The following is a 19,836-nucleotide window of genomic DNA, read 5'->3' as shown; positions in this document are numbered from 1 at the left end:
AATGAAGGCTAGGAAAGCTCCACGTGATGTTAACTTAAAGTTGTCTCAGATTAAACCACTTCACGCCGAATGGCTTGTAAAAGTTAACACTGAAATGCAGGACCGGGGTAGTTTGATAAAAAAGGTTTCCATAAAGTTAGAAATCACTGATGCTTTAAGCATGGACTATTTCATGCACGAAAACACATTTGATGAAGATGATATGTGATATTAGACACTGATCATGTACACATATTTTAACATTTTTACTGCTTAACGACCACTTTTCTTACTTACTGTAAAAAAATGGATTTAAAAATTATTTGCTGAAATAAAAAAGTCAAAAAAAAATGGAAAAAATTCATATTTTTGATGGTTTTGAATGCCTTCTAGCGTTCATATTAATGTCCGTTCATAATTATGTCCGTTCATTTAATGCCCGTCTAAATAAGGCCCGATAAGGTATCCCCACACAAAAGACTTGGCTAGCCTGGAAAAATAAATTTTATTTCGTTTCAAATTCATCACCGACACCCTGGCCAAAATTTTAAATTGTGCCCAAAAGGACGAAAAAAAGGACGAAAAAGGTGTACGATTAGAAAATAAGACTCAGACTTGGATTTATTTAAGAGGTGTCTAATACTAATCGCTATGTACTGTACAATGAGATAACATGCCCGTAACTATATAATTTTAGGATTTAGGATCTAACGGTTTTCATGACGTAACATCAAAAACATATGAAATCTAGGTAAACTATAGGTAAAAATATAATATTAATCATAAGCTAAAATGTACTAATCTTTGTATTCTAAATGGGGAAAAAGAAGAAACATTGTCAGTCAGTCGAGAAAATTGTCAGTCAGGCTATATGGCAGCTTTGTAGATGTTGTGACTATGCTAGTAGTGGTCCCAGGCTTGCGACTGGAATTGCGGTGTTAAATCGATTTAATGGTATACCAACGATCCACCTCCCACTTGTTGTTTGGTACTTAGCATTAATAGTGTTAGCTGTAGCCATTTATAGCAAGAATCTTAAAACTAAAGGGGATGACAAGGAAAAGAGGAAGGAAAAAGAATAACGGAACAAACAATTAATTAAAGTATTTATAGGAGCATTAGATATTGTAATTACAAGCTTCAATAATAAATCACTGACTAAAACTTCTAATTAAAATGACACTTGGTACGCTCGCCCATTTTCACTGGTCAGTCTGAACTTCGGTTTAGCACGTTGTACACTTATTCACCTAAGTTTCAGAATTTGTTCAGTTTAGCAGAGTTAGTACCCGTGTTTCAATAAATCAAAAGATATCAGGGGAGTTCTTTAATAATGTTATGGTCATCTAGAATACCGAACTTCCTGAAAACGTTATCATATTTCCTCAGACAACGTTTAATGCCTTTAATCAGTCTATCACGGCTATATCCTCTATCAATTAGAATTTTGAATATTTTGTGAAGATGGGAGGTAAAGATATCCAATCTAGTGCAAACATTACCATATCTAAGAACTTGACTTGAACTTGTAGCCAACCTCGGTTGGGATGTTACTGTGAGGAAATGTAAGGGATACAACATGAAAATTAAAATCATCAGTTTTGTTATACACTGATATTTCTAGTCCTTCTGTGGAAATATTAATATTTAAATCAAGGTAGTTAATGATTTGATTATTGGAACCAGCTCGCTCCATCTCCAATGAATTAGGATAAATATCTTTAATCAAATGATGAAAGTAAAGGTAGTTAATAATAGATAAATCGTCAACATATCGTTTATTATTGGATAATATCTTTGCTAATCCCATTTTCTTTTCCTGAAGTAAACGTTTCATATAATTAAATTCCTTTTTGCCAACAGTGAGATCAGCTATAGGGGAACTTGAATTTCCACCCATAGGAATACCCTTGGTTTGTATGAATACAATCCCACCGAAGACGACATAAGTGTTATAAATAATAAATTTAACAGCCTCTTTTAGGTCATCTTGACTAAAGCAGGCATGAGAATCATAGGTTTTATTGGAAAAGAAACATGTATTACTGTCTCTTTTAGAAATACAAATATATCTATTACGGTCTGAAAGTATTAAATCAACAACTTCATTAATCATATTCTCTACTTCAATCAAGTCTAATCTGGTATAAAGAGTAGTAAAATCATATACTTGTATATTATAAACATCGCTGTTTTTGATAGCTTCAAGGAATTCACTTGAGGAATCTATGCTCCAAAACATGTTTATACCGCTGTTGTTGTAGATTGCCTCGCAGTATTTCTTGAAGTATTTCCTCAAAAGTTTCAGACAACAGTTAACTTGGACGTTAAGTTGTTTCGTAACGCAAAAACGGGCACCTGCAATGAACCTCGCCTTGTTTAAGGGTTCTTATGAAGCTTAGGGTTCCAGAAGATGCGTGCTAGTCGCAAGTTTTTATCTTCAACTTGTACATTAAATCTCTCCTTTAGACTCTCAGATATTTTATTGACATAATGAGTCTCGTCTTCGCTACAGGGTTTATATGTATCATTACCTATACATTCTAGAGTATTAGGATCAAAACCCATTTCATTGACAAGAGTTTTTACATAAAACTTTTTACAAATAAATGAAAAATTACCAGAAGCTTTGTCGATACTACAAATAATGTATTTACTTTTCAGCAATTTAAGACTTCTTTTAACATCATCTTTTTCCAGTGTGTTTTCTTTTATTTCAAATGTTTTAGGAAAGTTTTTCTTGTAATATTCAATACGATTGGAAACTATTGATAACACTTTTTCCTTCCAATCGCTGAACTTTACTTCTTTTTGACAGTACTTTCTACTTTTTGATTTTATAAATTTATCGACAGCTTCGGTAACTGACATATATATCTCATCTGGAGATTTAAATGTGGGAATTCTGTATTTACAACCGTAGGAAAGTACTTCGCTAAGTTCAACATTATCAACAATATCTAAATTACCAGTAACTACATGTCCATGAGGAGGATAATTGAAAGGGGAGGAGTGACAATCGCATGGACTACCTAAAATAGATTTAATATCAGAAATAGAACGTTTCTTTAAGAATGAAGCATAGTTACAAATAGAAAGACTTATAGGATCATTATACTGATAATAAATCTGTAATGGTGTAAAAGACTGAATCAAAATGGGAAGCAAATCAATGACTGAAGTGTCAGAGAAAATAGATTTTAGGTTAAGATTATCAATGAATTTGCAATTAAATGGAACAATTATAAATTCTCTATTACTGGATTCAGATTTGTTCTGATGGTATTTGGGGGAAAATGTTGAACAGAAAGAAGAACATTCGTTGTAAATCAATCCTGAATTATTTTGACTCAAAGAGTAGAGAGTGTCTAAATCTGATAAGCTATAACATTTTAATGTTTTGTATATGGAATGTTCTGAAGAGATGTTATCTTTCAGCCTGTTAATATCAGACTCTATGGTATCCAGATACTTCTTAGGCTGAACTTTCTTCTTTCCATTCCCTCTGCCACGTTTGTATCGAGCAATCTGTCCACTAAAATAATTCATAACCCGATCTTGGGAGATGTTGCCCGTTCCTTTCTTCTTGTCATTAAGACCAAGAGGGAAAAGTATAATTACTTTTAAAAATTAGAAAAACATATACAGAAAGTTTGTACCCTCTGGAACAAATAATAAAAGCGATTTAATAGCTACTGTATAGTTATACTAATATTAATAATAAACGAAAGCACATTAGATTATTTTTCACTCGCTTTTAATAAAATCTGTTGAAAAAAGCGCGTCAATCGAAAAAAGGTTAGCCCAAAGTAAATTATCTTTAACTTCCCGAAACAAATTATCATAGATAAAATCCATTATTGACGAAGCCCATAAAATCTATAGACAGAAAAGCTGGTAAGAATATCAACGAATGAGTTACTCCGAGCACTATGACCGATAAAAACATCCTGAAATAAAACATCTCAAAAAGCTTGGATTTTGCAAAAGCTAGCACTACGATCCCCACAAATTTGGTCAAAGTTATTCCACTGAAAACACTTGGCCCAGTTGTTACCAGAGCGAACTTGGCTTTGCGTCTGGGACAAGTGAACGGGCTGCTGACATACGATTTGACGATGTGAGCAGAAAACTCCACAGCAATACCAACTGACATGATCAGGTTCACTAGGGAGATAGCGTTCAGAGGAATACCGACCATCACCATGACACCCATCATGTCCACAATCACCATGGTGATGGAGATAAGTATAACCAGGGAGGGATAAAACTGGAAACCGAGCATACAGAAACTGACAATCATCACCGCTAAAATGCAAATACTGAGATTTACTGCGGTTTCCGTGACGATTGTATCATATTGTTCGTAGAAATGGTAGGCGGATGAATACGGGAAGACCTCTATATCCTTGTTCAGTTTGTTAATGTGATCTGCTAGTTTAAGAGAGTTTCTCCTGGAAGCGATGAAGTCGTTAGAACCAGATAAACGGGGATGGGATAGGGTAAAGTAGGCGGCAGTTACTCCGAGGTTAGACTGAGCGAACTTCACGGCTGTTCCGTACTGGGCTTTACCACCGTATATACACCTGCGAGTTGTTCACTTTAGTACGGACTTGAAACAGTGTCATTCTCACTGACTCCTTCAAGAGTTAACAATGTGTTGAGCCACGTGAAGTGCAAGCTTAATCTTTGCTCCATAAAACTTCTTAATGGGATCACTATTGACGGAGTGAACGGTGCAAAGTTTTTTCTAGATCTATGTTGGAAATATATATCGGTACTTACATATCAGCATTGGTCTCCGGTACGTCCTCCAGGTACCAGGTAAGGTGTTTGTAAATTTGAGAAAAGTCCTCGTCCTCCCCGCGGGTTCTTTTATCACACTCTGTACAGACCTGCAAAGTTAGGATTATTATCACACTCTATACAGACCTGCAAAGTTAGGAATCTTATCACACTCTATACAGACCTGCAAAGTTAGGATTCTTAGCACACTCTATACAGACCTGCAAAGTTAGGATTCTTATCACACTCTATACAGACCTGCAAAGTTAGGATTCTTATCACACTCTATACAGACTTGCAAAGTTAGGATTCTTAGCACACTCTATACAGACCTGCAAAGTTAGGATTCTTATCACACTCTATACAGACCTGCAAAGTTAGGATTCTTATCACACTCTATACAGACCTGCAAAGTTAGGATTCTTATCACACTCTATACAGACCTGCAAAGTTAGGATTCTTTGATTTATCTATTAAAAAGTGAGAGCACGGCTTTTTCCCCCTTATATCTAAACCCTCCCTGCATCTTACAAGGAATAGAGTAAATGTAAAACTAGATGTGAGATGGGTGACAATTTCGTCAGGACGATCAAGATAAATAATGGAAATGAACAAATGGTTTAATGATTAGTTACCGAATCAATGTCTCTGCTGGGACAGAACACGAGCGAGTCGTTGTGGGCGTGTCTGCAACAGGTCGGGGAAATGATCCAATTATCCTCAAACTGTGAACAGAGAAAAGGTGAAGAGGTCAATATTTCAGTTAGAACAGAAATCAGAATTGATAAATCGTTAAATACTGGTTACAATTTAGGGCTCATAATCACTGAGCTCTTCTAATATTTCTACTCAGTACACAAGGAAAAAGCTTAGACCATCATAATCTCTGTAGTCTGGGTACTATTGCCACGAGCAAGCCAAAATATAATTTTCTACCGAATTTCTAGGAAAGTAATATGAAATACTGAGATTCAGACCTGTGAAAGCCAGGATCCAACAGTGCCCGTCAAGTACTTCTCTCGCTTGTCATTGCTGTAAGACTTCATCAGGTTGTACATCGAGTTGGTCGAGCCCAGCAGCTGGTCATGAATTTTCTCGTCGAAGACATTCAAAGTTACACCCTTGTTCGGGCTCCTAGAGAGGTGTGTATAAGTTCTCTGTTAGTGTTAATTTTAATTCTGGTGTCTACTTGTGAGAAAGACAAACCAACACACTGTTTATGGCTATGTTTTGCAATACGTTTTCCTTTGAAGAACACATCCATGTTGCTATAGAATTGTCTTATATTTGTTGAACAACGCAGGGCTTCCACACTTTAGTGGGACCCTTTTGATCAAAAGAGTTGTTAAAACAGAAACAAATATCTTCAACAGAGAAAACAGACTTCAACATACCTAAAAACAAAGTGCACTTCCGGACCCAGGTTAAGATACTCGAAGATGTCATCAAAGTAAGACTTGACATGGGAATCAGAGGGGAGTGCCATGGACTCATCCAGTCCTATCCCCGTGTGGGTGATGAGAACACCGCTCATCAGAGTGCAAACCAGGAAGAAGGAGACGAGCAGTGCTCGGACCTGACAGGTGGTGATTTGAAAACAAGCCACAACTCTCAGCTTGTTTTATCTGATTTTTAAATATTCAGTACACTTTACCATGTTCGGGAGTAGATCGTTATCGTAATAATATTAATAGTAGTGCCTTAAATCTTAATGGTATAAAACTCTGACTGAGTACAAGGGACAGTTTCAATAAATAATTGTCTGTCATCCGCGCTGAGATTTTGAAATTTAATCGGCGATACACTAATATAGCAAATAATAGCAAATTCCTATCATGGAAAAATATTTAAAAAAACTTTATCTGTTCAAAATTCCGCTATACATATGTATAAAAAAGATGAAAACTGGCAGTAAATAATCCTGCCCGTAACAAATAACTTACGAATGACTTACAATTTTGCCAAGGTAAGATTCGGTAAAGAGCGTCTCCGCCCAAATGTTCTGTATAAAGTAACGAACTGGTCCCTTTCTATTTCTCATGTCAGCATCTCTCAACTTGTAACAGCTGATGTCGCTCCTGTAAAAAAATACTCAACTTTTGAAACTGCTATTATTTAATTCCTTCTTCCCTGCCTTGCCGGAAGATTTAACCAACTCCATATTTGATATTATTCAACATTATGATGATGGGTCCTTAGTAGGAACCGACCGGAAATCCGGCTGAATCCGGTTCCGGCCGGATATCCGGCTTCAAAATCCGGTTCCGGTTCCGGCTCCGGCTGGAAAAAAATTTGCCGGATTTTTGCCGGATTTCAGTTTTTTTTACCGAAAAAAATCAAAACAATATTTTCGGCTAATAATGAACAGGGTAGCCTGAATCGTGGAAAAAAAGTGGTTTTCAGAAAAGCTTTTAAAAAATTTTGACTTAGAAGTTTTTCGGTCCGAGTCGTTCTCGAGACGTACCTCCTGTATCGAGAGCTCCCGCTTCCGAGCTCGTGTTGCAAAGGGGAGGCCTGCCTTCCAAGATCACATTACCGGGGGAAACTTCGAGTCCAGAATTGTGTATCGATGGGTAGGTGCGGACTTCGAAAAACCGAAAAAATATTTTCGGCTAATAATGAACAGGGTAGCCTGAATCGTGGAAAAAAAAGTGGTTTTCAGAAAAGCTTTTAAAAAATTTTGACTTAGAAGTTTTTCGGTCCGAGTCGTTCTCGAGACGTACCTCCTGTATCGAGAGCTCCCGCTTCCGAGCTCGTGTTGCAAAGGGGAGGCCTGCCTTCCAAGATCACATTACCGGGGGAAACTTCGAGTCCAGAATTGTGTATCGATGGGTAGGTGCGGACTTCGAAAAACCGAAAAAATATTTTCGGCTAATAATGAACAGGGTAGCCTGAATCGTGGAAAAAAAAGTGGTTTTCAGAAAAGCTTTTAAAAAATTTTGACTTAGAAGTTTTTCGGTCCGAGTCGTTCTCGAGACGTACCTCCTGTATCGAGAGCTCCCGCTTCCGAGCTCGTGTTGCAAAGGGGAGGCCTGCCTTCCAAGATCACATTACCGGGGGAAACTTCGAGTCCAGAATTGTGTATCGATGGGTAGGTGCGGACTTCGAAAAACCGAAAAAATATTTTCGGCTAATAATGAACAGGGTAGCCTGAATCGTGGAAAAAAAGTGGTTTTCAGAAAAGCTTTTAAAAAATTTTGACTTAGAAGTTTTTCGGTCCGAGTCGTTCTCGAGACGTACCTCTTGTATCGAGAGCTCCCGCTTCCGAGCTCGTGTTGCAAAGGGGAGGCCTGCCTTCCAAGATCACATTACCGGGGGAAACCTCGAGTCCAGAATTGTGTATCGATGGGTAGGTGCGGACTTCGAAAAACCGAAAAAATATTTTCGGCTAATAATGAACAGGGTAGCCTGAATCGTGGAAAAAAAGTGGTTTTCAGAAAAACATTTAAAAAATTTTGACTTAAAAGTTTTTCGGTCCGAGTCGTTCTCGAGACGTACCTCCTGTATCGAGAGCTCCCGCTTCCGAGCTCGTATTGCAAAGGGGAGGCCTGCCTTTCGAGATCACATTACCAGGGGAAACCTCGAGTCCAGAATTGTGTATCGAGGGGTAGGTGGGGACTTCGAAAAACCGAAAAAATATTTTCGGCTAATAATGAACAGGGTAGCCTGAATCGTGGAAAAAAGTGGTTTTCAGAAAAACTTCGAAAAATTTTAACTTAAAAGTTTTCGGTCCGAGTCGTTCTCGAGACGTACCTCCTGTATCGAGAGCTCCCGCTTCCGAGCTCGTGTTGCAAAGGGGAGGCCTGCCTTCCGAGATCGCATTACCGGGGGAAACCTTGAGTCCAGAATACAGAATAGTGTATCGAGGGGTAGGTGCGGACTTAGAAAAAACCGGAAAATATTTTGGGCCACCTCCCTGGGCTAGCCCCCGGCTATAATCGCAAAATTGGCAGTATTTAACCTTCTGATTATGAAATACGAAATATGAAGGTCACGTGTTCAGGGTCTGGGTAGCTACTTAATTAGCTCATTACTGCAATCACGTGACTCAGCTCTAGACGCCAGACGGTGATTAGTACTGTACTAGACAGTGCCTGCTTACGAACAACCTTATTAAGCACCTCTGGTTGTAAGTCACGTGACCCAATGATACTCAGACTTGCATGAAAAAAGGGAATTCGCACAAACGCGCTCAATCAGGGGTCTGGCAGCATATGCCAATTAGATATCATTTCTGATTATTACTCGTCCAGTGTCGTGACTCGTGTCTACTCGTGTTATATTGTGTCTGCTACGTACTGCTTGTTTAAGCAATGTCTAGTAGTAGATAGGAAGATTTGTAAAAAAACTATATCTGTTCGGACGTTGAAGCCGCCCTAAGTCGAGTCGAGTAGTAGTAAATCTAAAACATCGTCCGTCTGGTTGTTCTACTCTGAAGAAAATGGGATCCCTTATGCAAGCTGCAAGAAGTGCTCGATGAAGATTAGGCGTGGAAAGGAAGGAAATTTTCCGGCAACATCCGGCAAAAACAGGCAAAATCCGGCAAAATCCGGCTGCCTTTTATTTCACTCTAAAACCACCGGTTCCGGTCCGGCAAAATCCGGCTTGCCGGATTTGAGATCCAAATCCGGCTGAATCCGGTCCGGCAGCCAAAACCCCAATCCGGTCGGTTCCTAGTCCTTAGTTTATACAATATACACGTTCTCAACACAGTAAACACTATCTCCATCATGGAAATCTGTGGAGTGTGGACCCACTTTAATAGTAACCAGTGTAATATACCAGAACAATGCTCACACCCGTTAATTTGACCAACTCTAATATTTTAATTCTCCTCCTCATGGCATGAATATTTGTTGTTTTATTTGTGCTCCTTATCATCACTCTTAATTCAAACATTCCTTTGCAGTTCAATTGTTCTACTTGAGATTGTAGGAACCTTTAAATTCGATTTACACAAGGAAAATGCGAATTAGATGGATACAACTTAGATTTATCATTTGGATTCTTTGCACAAATCTCGTGGCATCAGCTGCAATCTCGAATGAAGATTCTACAGAACCCTCTGCTAAAGATATAATAACTTCTGGTGCTGATGAAGCTGTCACCATTGCCTCAAATGCAACAACAGTAACCTTAGAATCAACAACAGCTGTTTCAACTTCAGACACCAGCAGTAGTCCTTCAGCAATATTCACGACTAAAAGCAGTAGTCCTTCAACCACATTTCCTGCCACAAGCACAAGTTCGACAACTGCTACAAAATCGACAACATCTGCTGCTTCATCCTCAGGCACAACAACATCCCCAACTTCATCTTCAGGCACAACAACGTCCCCAACGTCTTCTTCAGGCACAACAACATCCTCAACATCATCTTCAAGCACAACAACATCCCCAACTTCATATTCAGGCACAACAACATCCTCAACTTCATCTTCAAGCACAACAACATCCTCAACTTCATCTTCAGGCACAACAACATCCTCAACTTCATCTTCAAGCACAACAACATCCCCAAGTTCATCTTCAGGCACAACAACATCCTCAACTTCATCTTCAAGCACAACAACATCCTCAACTTCATCTTCAGGCACAGAAACATCCTCAACTTCATCTTCAGGCACAAAAACATCCCCAAGTTCATCTTCAGGCACAACAACATCCTCAACTTCATCTTCAGGCACAAAAACATCCCCAAGTTCATCTTCAGGCACAACAACATCCTCAACTTCATCTTCAGGCACAACAACATCCTCAGCTTCATCTTCAGGCACAACAACATCCTCAACTTCATCTTCGAGCACACCGATATCCCCGACCTCATCTTCAGATACAACAACATCCTCAACTTCATCTTCAGGCACAACAACATCCTCAACTTCATCTTCAAGCACCACCCCAAGTCTCTCCTCCAGCACCCCTTTTTCAACCACGTCCAAAACTAGCACAAGTTCCGAATCCAGTCCTTCTATATCCTCCACCGAAGAACCCGAAAAATGCTCCATATCTGGAAAAGTCCCCTGTCCTGGTTACCCTGAAGAGTGTGTGTCAGAGGACTGGTTTTGTGATTTCGTGGACGATTGTCCGGAAGGAACTGACGAATCGAGTTGTGACGGAAATACTGGGTACAACCACAGCAGAAGTGATGGGTTTGATCAGGGGGTTGTTAATGGTGTAATTATTGTTTACCCGGATGAGCCCACAAGTCCACCAATCAATAAGGATTGTGGAGGGATGATTTGTGATTATGAGTCTGGTACGTGTGTGCCAAGAGGTAGAATCTGCGATGGAGTCTTCGACTGCAAAGGTAATTTTTACACTGTCCTAATAATCCATATTTTATGTGCATATTTTTAGTTTACGGTATGTTTTCTGAGCGTACCTTATTTTAATTTGTTGTAATTTGATTTATCTTTCTTGCTCTACGGGCCATGTTTTGCAAGTGAAATTGTTCATACACATATTATGTTATTTAGAATATATATTCGCATGTATCCACATTGAATTTTTCAAGGATTAATCATCACCTATAGACAGCATGAGAGTAGGCCCTGCCATCTCGAAGTGATAATAATAATTAATTGTTTCACATATCATGTGTTCTGATTATACAGTACGTTCAAGATATTTAAACGTATTTTAGAGAATTCGTAAACAATTTTATTTCATTCGATTGTGTAATCATGTATGTATTGTTTGAAAAGATTTTCAATAAAAAAAAATTAAATTTCTGTATGTGATTCTCAATGTCGGTCAATTCTGTTTAGTCAAAAACTTGATAGTTGATCGTAAAACGCGAGGCTGAGGCTCTATTCAACAGAATTTAACATCCGAATTTGTTTTACCATTAACACTGTCTGAATCATATGTCACGTGACATCTTTAATATGAAGATTGCCTGCACTTCATTTTAGTTACTAATAAGCTTAAATATTTCCTCCCGCTCCTTAAAAAACTCTTTTTAGGGGGAGAGGACGAAACGAAACTGTTGTGTCTGCACAAAGAAGTTGGTGATGTCACTGACGGAATAGCATTATTTGTCGTGAAACTAGGATTGTTTGCCGCCAAAGCAAAGGAAGCAATCACAAGTTCATTCAAAACAGTTTTTTGCGGGCTGTTCAAATCACAAAGTTGTAGCCTCCACATGTAGATTGTTGGCAGAAGACTTTTAAATTAGCTGCATAATATGTATGTGAATTGTGAGTATTGATTTGTTGTGATTGAAAAACTGTGACAAATTTTTACAAAAAGGTGTATATAACTGCAGTCGGGGTCCACTATAGAATGGAGGAAATAGGAATGATGAATTTAAAGATAAATATAACCATTATAGTTATACAGCTATAACTATGACTATGAAAGTAAAACAAAAAAGATCGTCGCATCACCAACCCAATACGGATAAATCAAGAGATAAAAACAATGAAATGTAACTAACCTGCTAGCGAGTTCTCGTTTAGTGTCGATAGTCAAGATAACAACAAAAGCTGAGATTTGGAAAAGGAAATCAATGAAGACTGCCAGCGCTGCATTCCAAGCAAAGTTCTGCACTGCCGGCATTGTCGACAGTGCTCCAAGAGAAAATGCAACCTGATATAACAATAACTCATGTTGCTATTTAATATTTTAATCCAAATAAAACGTAGATCTAACTAAATATTTCCCTCCAGCTCTCTTTCCTCCAAATAAATCGTAGATCTAACTAAATATTTTCCTCCAGCTCTCTTTCCTATCGGCTATGTCATATCCCCACTCTGCAGTACTCACAGTTTGGCATGTTGAGCTCATGAGCATACTGGGACCCACATCTTCCAGAACGTCTCTCAATAGGTCTTTCAAAAAGTCCGGTTCCTTTTTATGTTCTTTTCTCTCTTCCAGCTTCTTCTGTAGAGACTGAGAGGAAAGAAAGGTTAGATGTTTATAAACTGTTGTTTTCGTGCAAATTATGGTCATGTGGTTATAGCTGATGATATACAGGTGTCCCAAAAAAGACGCCCCAGTGAGAAACCCTCCTCATTTCCTCAACTTTCCTTTAATGGTACTCGTGTCTTAGTATATTTACTATACCAAGGAGGGTTGGGAGATTCGTATGTGACTTCTGAAAACTTAAGCAAACCATTTTGAGTCCTCATTTTTAAAATGTCAAAAATTGTCCGAAATAGTCCTCAAATTATGGGCTCGTCCACCATTCGGAGCGCTGGGCCTTTTGTCATGAATTTGATTGCAAACTGTTTCTTTTTGTCTCATCTTACTCCTGAACACCTCAGTTGATGCTAAAACTAAAAGTACCAAGAGGTGCTCACAAATGGTCATTTCCCCAGCAGGCCTGAAACCCAAAAATGGACGATAGGCCGAATTTGCATAAATTATGGATTTTTTTTATGCGATAGTCATTGATTTTCTTGCTTTAATGGGCCCACATGTTCCTTGGTAAGTGTACTGACAGAGTAAGGTAGCCACAAATTTAAAATAATATGAAAATAGGGCAAAATTAGGCCCCCCCCCAGAGATAGAATACCAACGTCCGAAACCTAATTTTCCTGTTACTGTGAAGATTATTCGAACTATCAGAGGCGATCCACCTCCGAAGTACCTTGAGATTATCTGTGTCACAAAGGAAAATAATCCTCCTCTCCCTCCGTCTACTCCACATCCTACAGTGTTGGAGGATCTCGTTAAAATCCCTGTTCCTGATAGGAAGATGGAGTTTGGTACTAAGAGACAGACGATACCTTTAGAGTTGGTAGCACGACTAACGAGTATAAACCAAGAAAGGTCCCGATTATCCTTGAAGGTCTGAAGAAAGAAGCAAAAACCTGTGGAGACCTCCATCAGTTTCAGGCTTTATTGCAGGCGCATATATCTCGGGTACGTGAGCTGGTGACAGCCAACAGAAGCATCGCCGTGTCCTATTGTAAAAGCTTTAAGGAGAGGTACGCACGCCAGCAAGTTCGCCATCTTCATGGCAAGGACATAATAAAGCCACTGTGTTAGAAGTAGCTTTTGCTTGAAGCACTTTAAGAGGGTTCCTTGACAGCTTGCTAACCGTGTGTAATGAGGTATAGAACAAAAGGCCAATAAAACCATAGGAAGAAGGACTAGTAGTCTAAAATGACGTGTACACTCGTGAAAGGAGAGTACAACACTCTTAATAGGGATTTGGTTGGGATCAGATTAGAGGGTTAGGGTTTCGAATAGTCGTTTAGGGCCACCTAGAGAATGGTTAGAAAAGTCACGTGATAGTTGAGTGTTGAGTGATTAATCATAATCCGGAGATTACAACTAGAAAGGACATCAGGGATCCTCTCTCGCACGCGCAAGAAAATATCACCATGGGCCGACCTGATAACGTTTAAAACTTACAATCATCGTAATTAACGCATGCTGCTACCAGTACCATAAGAAGTTCATTTTTCCATCTTAATCTCTAGAGTTTTAAGGGGTGTTACATTGACCCTACGCCCTTCCCACCCACTCACCAGCCGGCCCCCTCCATAAGCCCTAGACCCCGCTCCGTAAGCCCTAAACCCACACCAGGTACTAGACGATATGTCCGGCTCAATGACCGTATTCAGACAGCAAGTGGTGACGTTTGTGGAGCAGAAACTGTCCGTACCTGGTCCGGGAACCACTGTTCAGCTGACTGAACTTCAGAACTTCCTGTCCGTACTGATACCTGACGTCAACAAGTTCCTTGATAGTTGCCGCGCTTTCCAGCAGGTATAAGTCAGTTTAATTGAGGGGTACATTTACTTTGTAAGAGATCGTTTACATGTTTTATTTTTATTTTTTACTTCTAGTGAAAAGTGTGTCAAACAGTATATATACATTCAATTAAATCAAGTGATGCAATTGGCAGAGCACTATAAAATTTTAAGTGTTGCAATTGCCAGAGCACAATTCATTGCTACCAATAATTTTTTCAAAAGCATTTTAACAAAACACATGATCTACTCCATTATAGGGGCAGGGATGAGGTTGTATGAAACTTCTGATAGCTGAATCTCACGTTTGGTGTCCACCTTCTTTCCTCGGTACCCTCGTAGAGCAATAAGAGTTGTTCTCAACATTGCAAATCTTATCCTAGTTCTCACGTGTCTTACTACATCGCAGTACCTTTCCTTCCTTTTTCTTGCAATGAGGTCTGCTACTCTGTTGACGAACTGCTTACACTCTTTAGACATTCCTCCAGATGTGAGGAATACAGCCGGGGTGAAGGTAGCCTTCTCCACATTCAACACTCTCTCCAAGTACTCGTCCTTCTTCTCCTTCTCGTTCTCTTCGTATACTTCTTGAAGAGTTTTTGTCCTGTTTGATAAGCAATTGGGGTGTGAAACCCTTATGTCAAGAAAGGTCTTATCAAATGGAGTCCAAACTCCTCTAGCAGATACATCAAGCCGAGCTTGGTCACCTGTTATAGTCTTGGGGTTGAGGCAGTCACCCTCATTTACCTTCTGTAGCTGGGGTTCAACTTTTACATCATGACATACCTCACGAAGGAGATTTGCCATTGTGTCTCTGATGTTGTTGTGGGTCATTATCACGTAGCCCCCTAGCTTACAGGTGAGAAGGTGGTCAAGATCACTTGTTTTCCCACATCCACAGGTGATGGGAGTGTTTGGTATCCACCAACTGTAGCGTAAGCAGACACTGTCTCGAAACTCCTCTTTGTTCAGAGTGTAGCCATACTGCTGAAGTGGCAATGTGTTAAGTCAAATGGACGCTCCCTTTTCTTTTGCTGCTAGTAATGCTCTCTTAGAGGAGGTGCCACATCTTTCAGCTATAGCAATAAACTTGGCTTGGAGCTCGGAATTCTTCAATGTTTTGATCATTTCTTTCCCCGATTTGGTGAGGTTACTGGATGCAGTGTAAACTTCCTGTTGGTCCACTATTGCTTTTGTTAGCTCAGTGGTGAGTAGCTTGGAGGCTGTATACTCAGAGTGGCATTCTTCGTGGGGTTTACCAATGCCCAATCCTCCCAATCTTATTGGTAGACTTAACACGTCTCTTTCTAAGTCTGAGATCTCCCTGCCCAGCATCTTTGGCAGGAGCTTTTGTCTTATCTCATGTTCTAGCGGCTCCATGGCTTCAGAGATGTGGGGCACAGTCCTTTGAACAAACTTCCATCTGTGTTGGATGCCAGAGATGTAGGCTGAGTAGGCTGCTTGAGGCTCAGATTCTGCAATATCAGCTAGCATCTTGATGTCGTCACACCACCCTTGAACCTTATCGGTAATGTACTGATCTTTGACACCTGTATTGCCAAGTACTGCTCCAAGATGCCTGGTACCTGATGTTATTTGCATATTGAACTCTCCAAACAGTGCCTTGGCCTGGTCAATCATCTGAGGGTCCTTTACTACTAGAATGCTCTTAGATGGATTAGGAAAATAACCATACTTGGGTCCTACTTGGAGCAACTCCTTCCACCACTTATACACTGCTTCCAATTTCCCACCAGCAGCACTATCATCTGCAAACCACACTTGCTTGATAATGTTTCGCAGGCGGTCAATAAGTGGCTTGGTGCTAAGAGCATATCCACCAGTGGCAATATTGTCTCCTTGAGTGAAACCTTCACTGCTCTTGATGATCACTCCCTTGCTATTAGCTACATAGAGGTCTGTTGGTTCCCTGTAGGTGTTCTCAAAGTATTTAGCAAGTGGTGGGCAAACGTACTGCATGTTGTTGGTAGCAGCGGTCCTGTTGAGAGCGTTGAATGCGTTGGAAGCATCCACTAGCAAAATGGCTTCCGTGTCCTTGTTATCATGAACCTCTGCCATAGCGTGTATTGCTGCTTCAATTCCCCCTTCGTGACCTGCACATGTTTGAAGTGGTCCTGCATCCTTCTGAACATCTTTCTTTAACACCATCATCACACACTTCCCAATAATCCGTCTCAAGATCTCACCAATACCAATTGGCCTAAGGCCTGGACATTTATCTAGGGGAACCAGTCTACCAGCTGTAAGCACTGCTATTGATTGGAAATTAATATCTTGAGTACATATGCGCCTGGCTAATCTGGCAATTGCTTCAGCGAGAAGATCCTGGGAATTTCTAAAAGCACAACAGCATAAGATGTGTTGCCAGCACTCAGAGTCTACAAGCGTTGGGCCACCTGAGCCTGATGTCAGCTTAGCAGCCTTTTTCACTAATTTTGAGTCAATGGCTTCAAATATAACTTCTTCAACTGCTGCTTTATCACCTGTGATCAGAATTTCATCTGTTGCAGACTTAGCAGAGGGGTGCTTTTCCTTTAGTTGTTCAATGACCATTTCATCAACATCCAACAGTCCTCCACATTGTCGGTTGATGAGCCTGGTTGCTGCTGATACTTTGCCGTGGATCATAAGCTGTGCAAACCTGGTGGCAAGGGATCTCTCCTGGGCTTTACGTGCCTCTTCAAGTCGGTTCTGAATCTCACGCCCTTCACTGATTATAGCAGTTAAGTCACCAGATTTCCACAAATTCAGCCTTTTATCAAGATATATAGTGTGATCCTTAGCCCGTGAGTTTTTCAATGGTTTTTGAAGCATCATTGGAATGAAGATAAATAATAATTTTAAGGCCACATGTTTTATTGGCAATTTTTTGACACCACCTGCACCCCCGCCCCCTCCGTAAGCCCTTTTACAAATAGCTCCGTAAGCTTTTCCAAACCCCCTCCCCTATGCTTACGTGATAGGTGAACGATTCAGCCAGAGAAAAAATACACAGTAAATATCAAATTATGTTATGAAAGATATGAGAATTTGGTATAATAATAATAATAAATTCTTTTTACAAGTCCCGTTTTCAAGTACATACCAAGAAGAATATTACCAGTGTGTTATGCTGTAGGTGCAGTTGAGGTATAAATCCAGAGAAAAGTCAGGATTAAGGTGGGCCTTACAATATAGTTTCCTAAAGAGAGGATGTTTCTGAACACATGGCAGTCCATCTTTAAGAACCTTTTCATAGATGATGTCATAGTTTTTGTCATACACTCCTATTTTAACATCGTAGTGACAAAATTCGTTGTAGACCCTCATGTATGACTTTAAGTCTTGCTTGTCTAGAGTGGTTTGAATCTTTACTATCATGTTCATTTCCTTACCGATAAACTTTTCACAATTTTCTCTTTCGGGTGTGGTGACTCTGCCGGTTACGAAATTTCTATCCATAGTTCCCTCGTAGAAATAAATCTCCGGATAAACTTTTACCGCTCCGCAGTCTTTTTCATGAGTCCCCCAATCTCTAAACTGGCAAGCAGAGCTGCAATATCTCACTGATTTACAAGCTTCACATATTCGTAACTTTATCCCTGTTTTGCCACAAGATGCGCACACCCTATCTAGGCAAGTACGTGAAGTCTGTTCTTCCCCTGTTTCATCATGCCCCTTTTGTGCTTCAGTACCGAACTTTCTGCAGCACTGTTTGTGACTTTTCCAGTCCTTCTTCTGACATTGAACATTACAATACCAAGCTGATTTACAGACTGAACATGTCAGTAAATTTGGTCCTTTTTTATTACAGGAGCCGCACGCTTTACTAATCAAATCGCTCATTCTGCAAAAGATTATAGTTGAACAATCCCGAAAACGTCTTTCAAATTCTATGTAATATTTGATATACTTAAGTCGATCCTCACTAACATTAGCCAAGAAAAGAGAACAGAAACGAAATAGAATAATTGAGAAATAACTTCAAAAGATTAACTTCAAACAAGTCACAAGAGCACTATACTGATACAGAGCACTATACTATCGAATCTGCACTGCCCACTATCGTTAATCCGACACAAGTAGCTTATAAAACAGTGCGTGTGATCATCTGTCGTATCAAATCAAATTATTTGTCACTTTATTTGTTACTATGTTAATAAATCATGATACGGTATCATTATACCGTATGCAAGTTTTAATTTTGAAAGTTTTGGTTTTTTATTTTTTATGAATGAATGTAAAAGGTTACATCATAATTTCCAATTCTCATATTCACGTATTTTAAATAAAATTATACTCTTATGTATCATATGATTTTGTAAACATTGGCCGGTGTACCGGTCCCCAAACAAAACAAAAAAAATTATATTTGCAGAGTAGACTTGTTTGGCTGGCAGAACAAATTGGTTTGGTATATATGATACCAAATAACTAAATGAACGACGCGTTAAAAGCCCGTGATTTAGTTTATATCATTTATATTTTTTATAGTCATAGATATTACGTTGTCATGACAGGGGTTGCAACCTGCGTCATGACATGTAATATCCATGACTAAATGACATAATGTCATTGTTACGTCAAAAAGTGACCACTTTGCTGAGTAACAGATTATTATGATTATTATTAAAATTCTTTTTATCAAATACTTTATCTTATAAAATTTTCATTATTAACAGCACTCTAAAATCGGTCAACAGAGTAGCTATGACTTAACGAAAATATACATTTTTCATCTTGCAAACTGAAATGTGACCAATCGTCAAGGGAGACTACTCAGGTAACAAAAGTCACATAAGACAACTGAAGAACTCGATCGTGAGTGTAAGACTCATTCTGTGAGGAATGGGAGGGATTCTACAAAGTAGGTCGTGAAATAGTCACGAAGCCCCTAGGGAGGGTTGTATGATTTATTCTTAGTTCTTCTGTGTAAAAACAAGTAATAGCAGACTACAGAGCAAGGAAATATGTATAAAAAGTACCCTACACTTTGAAATATGCCGCGTATCGTATTACTATACGATACATTATATTATGTTATATTATACATTTATCACATGCCTTCTCATGCGATATCAAAACTTTCGCCCACGAGGCTTGCCGAGTTAGCGAAAGTTTCGATATTTCCCGAGGCTTGCCGAGGGTTATATCGACATTTTCAATCACGAGGCTTGCCGAGTTTTGAAAATGTTGATATCGCATGAGAAGACATGTGATTAATGTTTTATCACACTTTCTTTGGAGCCAAATTTGGCCGGGAAAGCAGAATTTGATCAAACGTTAGTTATAAATGTCACCAAAGCAAACTAGACATGTCGAACTTATTTATGTTTATAATGTTCACGCTATATATAGCTCTCGA

General features: G+C 39.3%; 2 protein-coding genes across 2 annotated transcripts in view; one reads left to right on the top strand and one right to left on the bottom strand.

Moving 5' to 3' along the window:
- Positions 1-3,602: 3,602 nt before the first annotated feature.
- Positions 3,603-19,836, bottom strand: part of LOC134822894 (NPC intracellular cholesterol transporter 1-like) — a 24,997-nt gene continuing 8,763 nt past the window's right edge. The window contains exons 13-20 of the mRNA XM_063834164.1: positions 12,535-12,660; positions 12,206-12,357; positions 6,719-6,842; positions 6,159-6,340; positions 5,742-5,898; positions 5,400-5,489; positions 4,765-4,874; positions 3,603-4,565 (exon numbers count right to left, since the gene is read on the bottom strand). Coding sequence (XP_063690234.1) covers positions 3,821-4,565; positions 4,765-4,874; positions 5,400-5,489; positions 5,742-5,898; positions 6,159-6,340; positions 6,719-6,842; positions 12,206-12,357; positions 12,535-12,660 — 1,686 coding nt within the window. The 3' untranslated portion in view covers positions 3,603-3,820. The remainder of the gene's footprint in view (positions 4,566-4,764; positions 4,875-5,399; positions 5,490-5,741; positions 5,899-6,158; positions 6,341-6,718; positions 6,843-12,205; positions 12,358-12,534; positions 12,661-19,836) is intronic.
- Positions 9,477-12,104, top strand: LOC134822895 (uncharacterized protein DDB_G0271670-like). The gene is made up of 2 exons (XM_063834165.1): positions 9,477-11,074; positions 11,733-12,104. Exons 1-2 carry the CDS (start codon positions 9,730-9,732, stop codon positions 11,915-11,917), a joined length of 1,530 nt encoding a protein of 509 aa, XP_063690235.1. The 5' UTR covers positions 9,477-9,729; the 3' UTR covers positions 11,918-12,104.

The sequence above is a fragment of the Bolinopsis microptera genome, chromosome 11, assembly GCF_026151205.1.
Source record: "Bolinopsis microptera isolate Bmic1 chromosome 11, MBARI_Bmic_1.0, whole genome shotgun sequence".
Lineage (NCBI taxonomy): Eukaryota > Metazoa > Ctenophora > Tentaculata > Lobata > Bolinopsidae > Bolinopsis > Bolinopsis microptera.
This window is presented reverse-complemented; position numbering and strand designations above follow the sequence as displayed.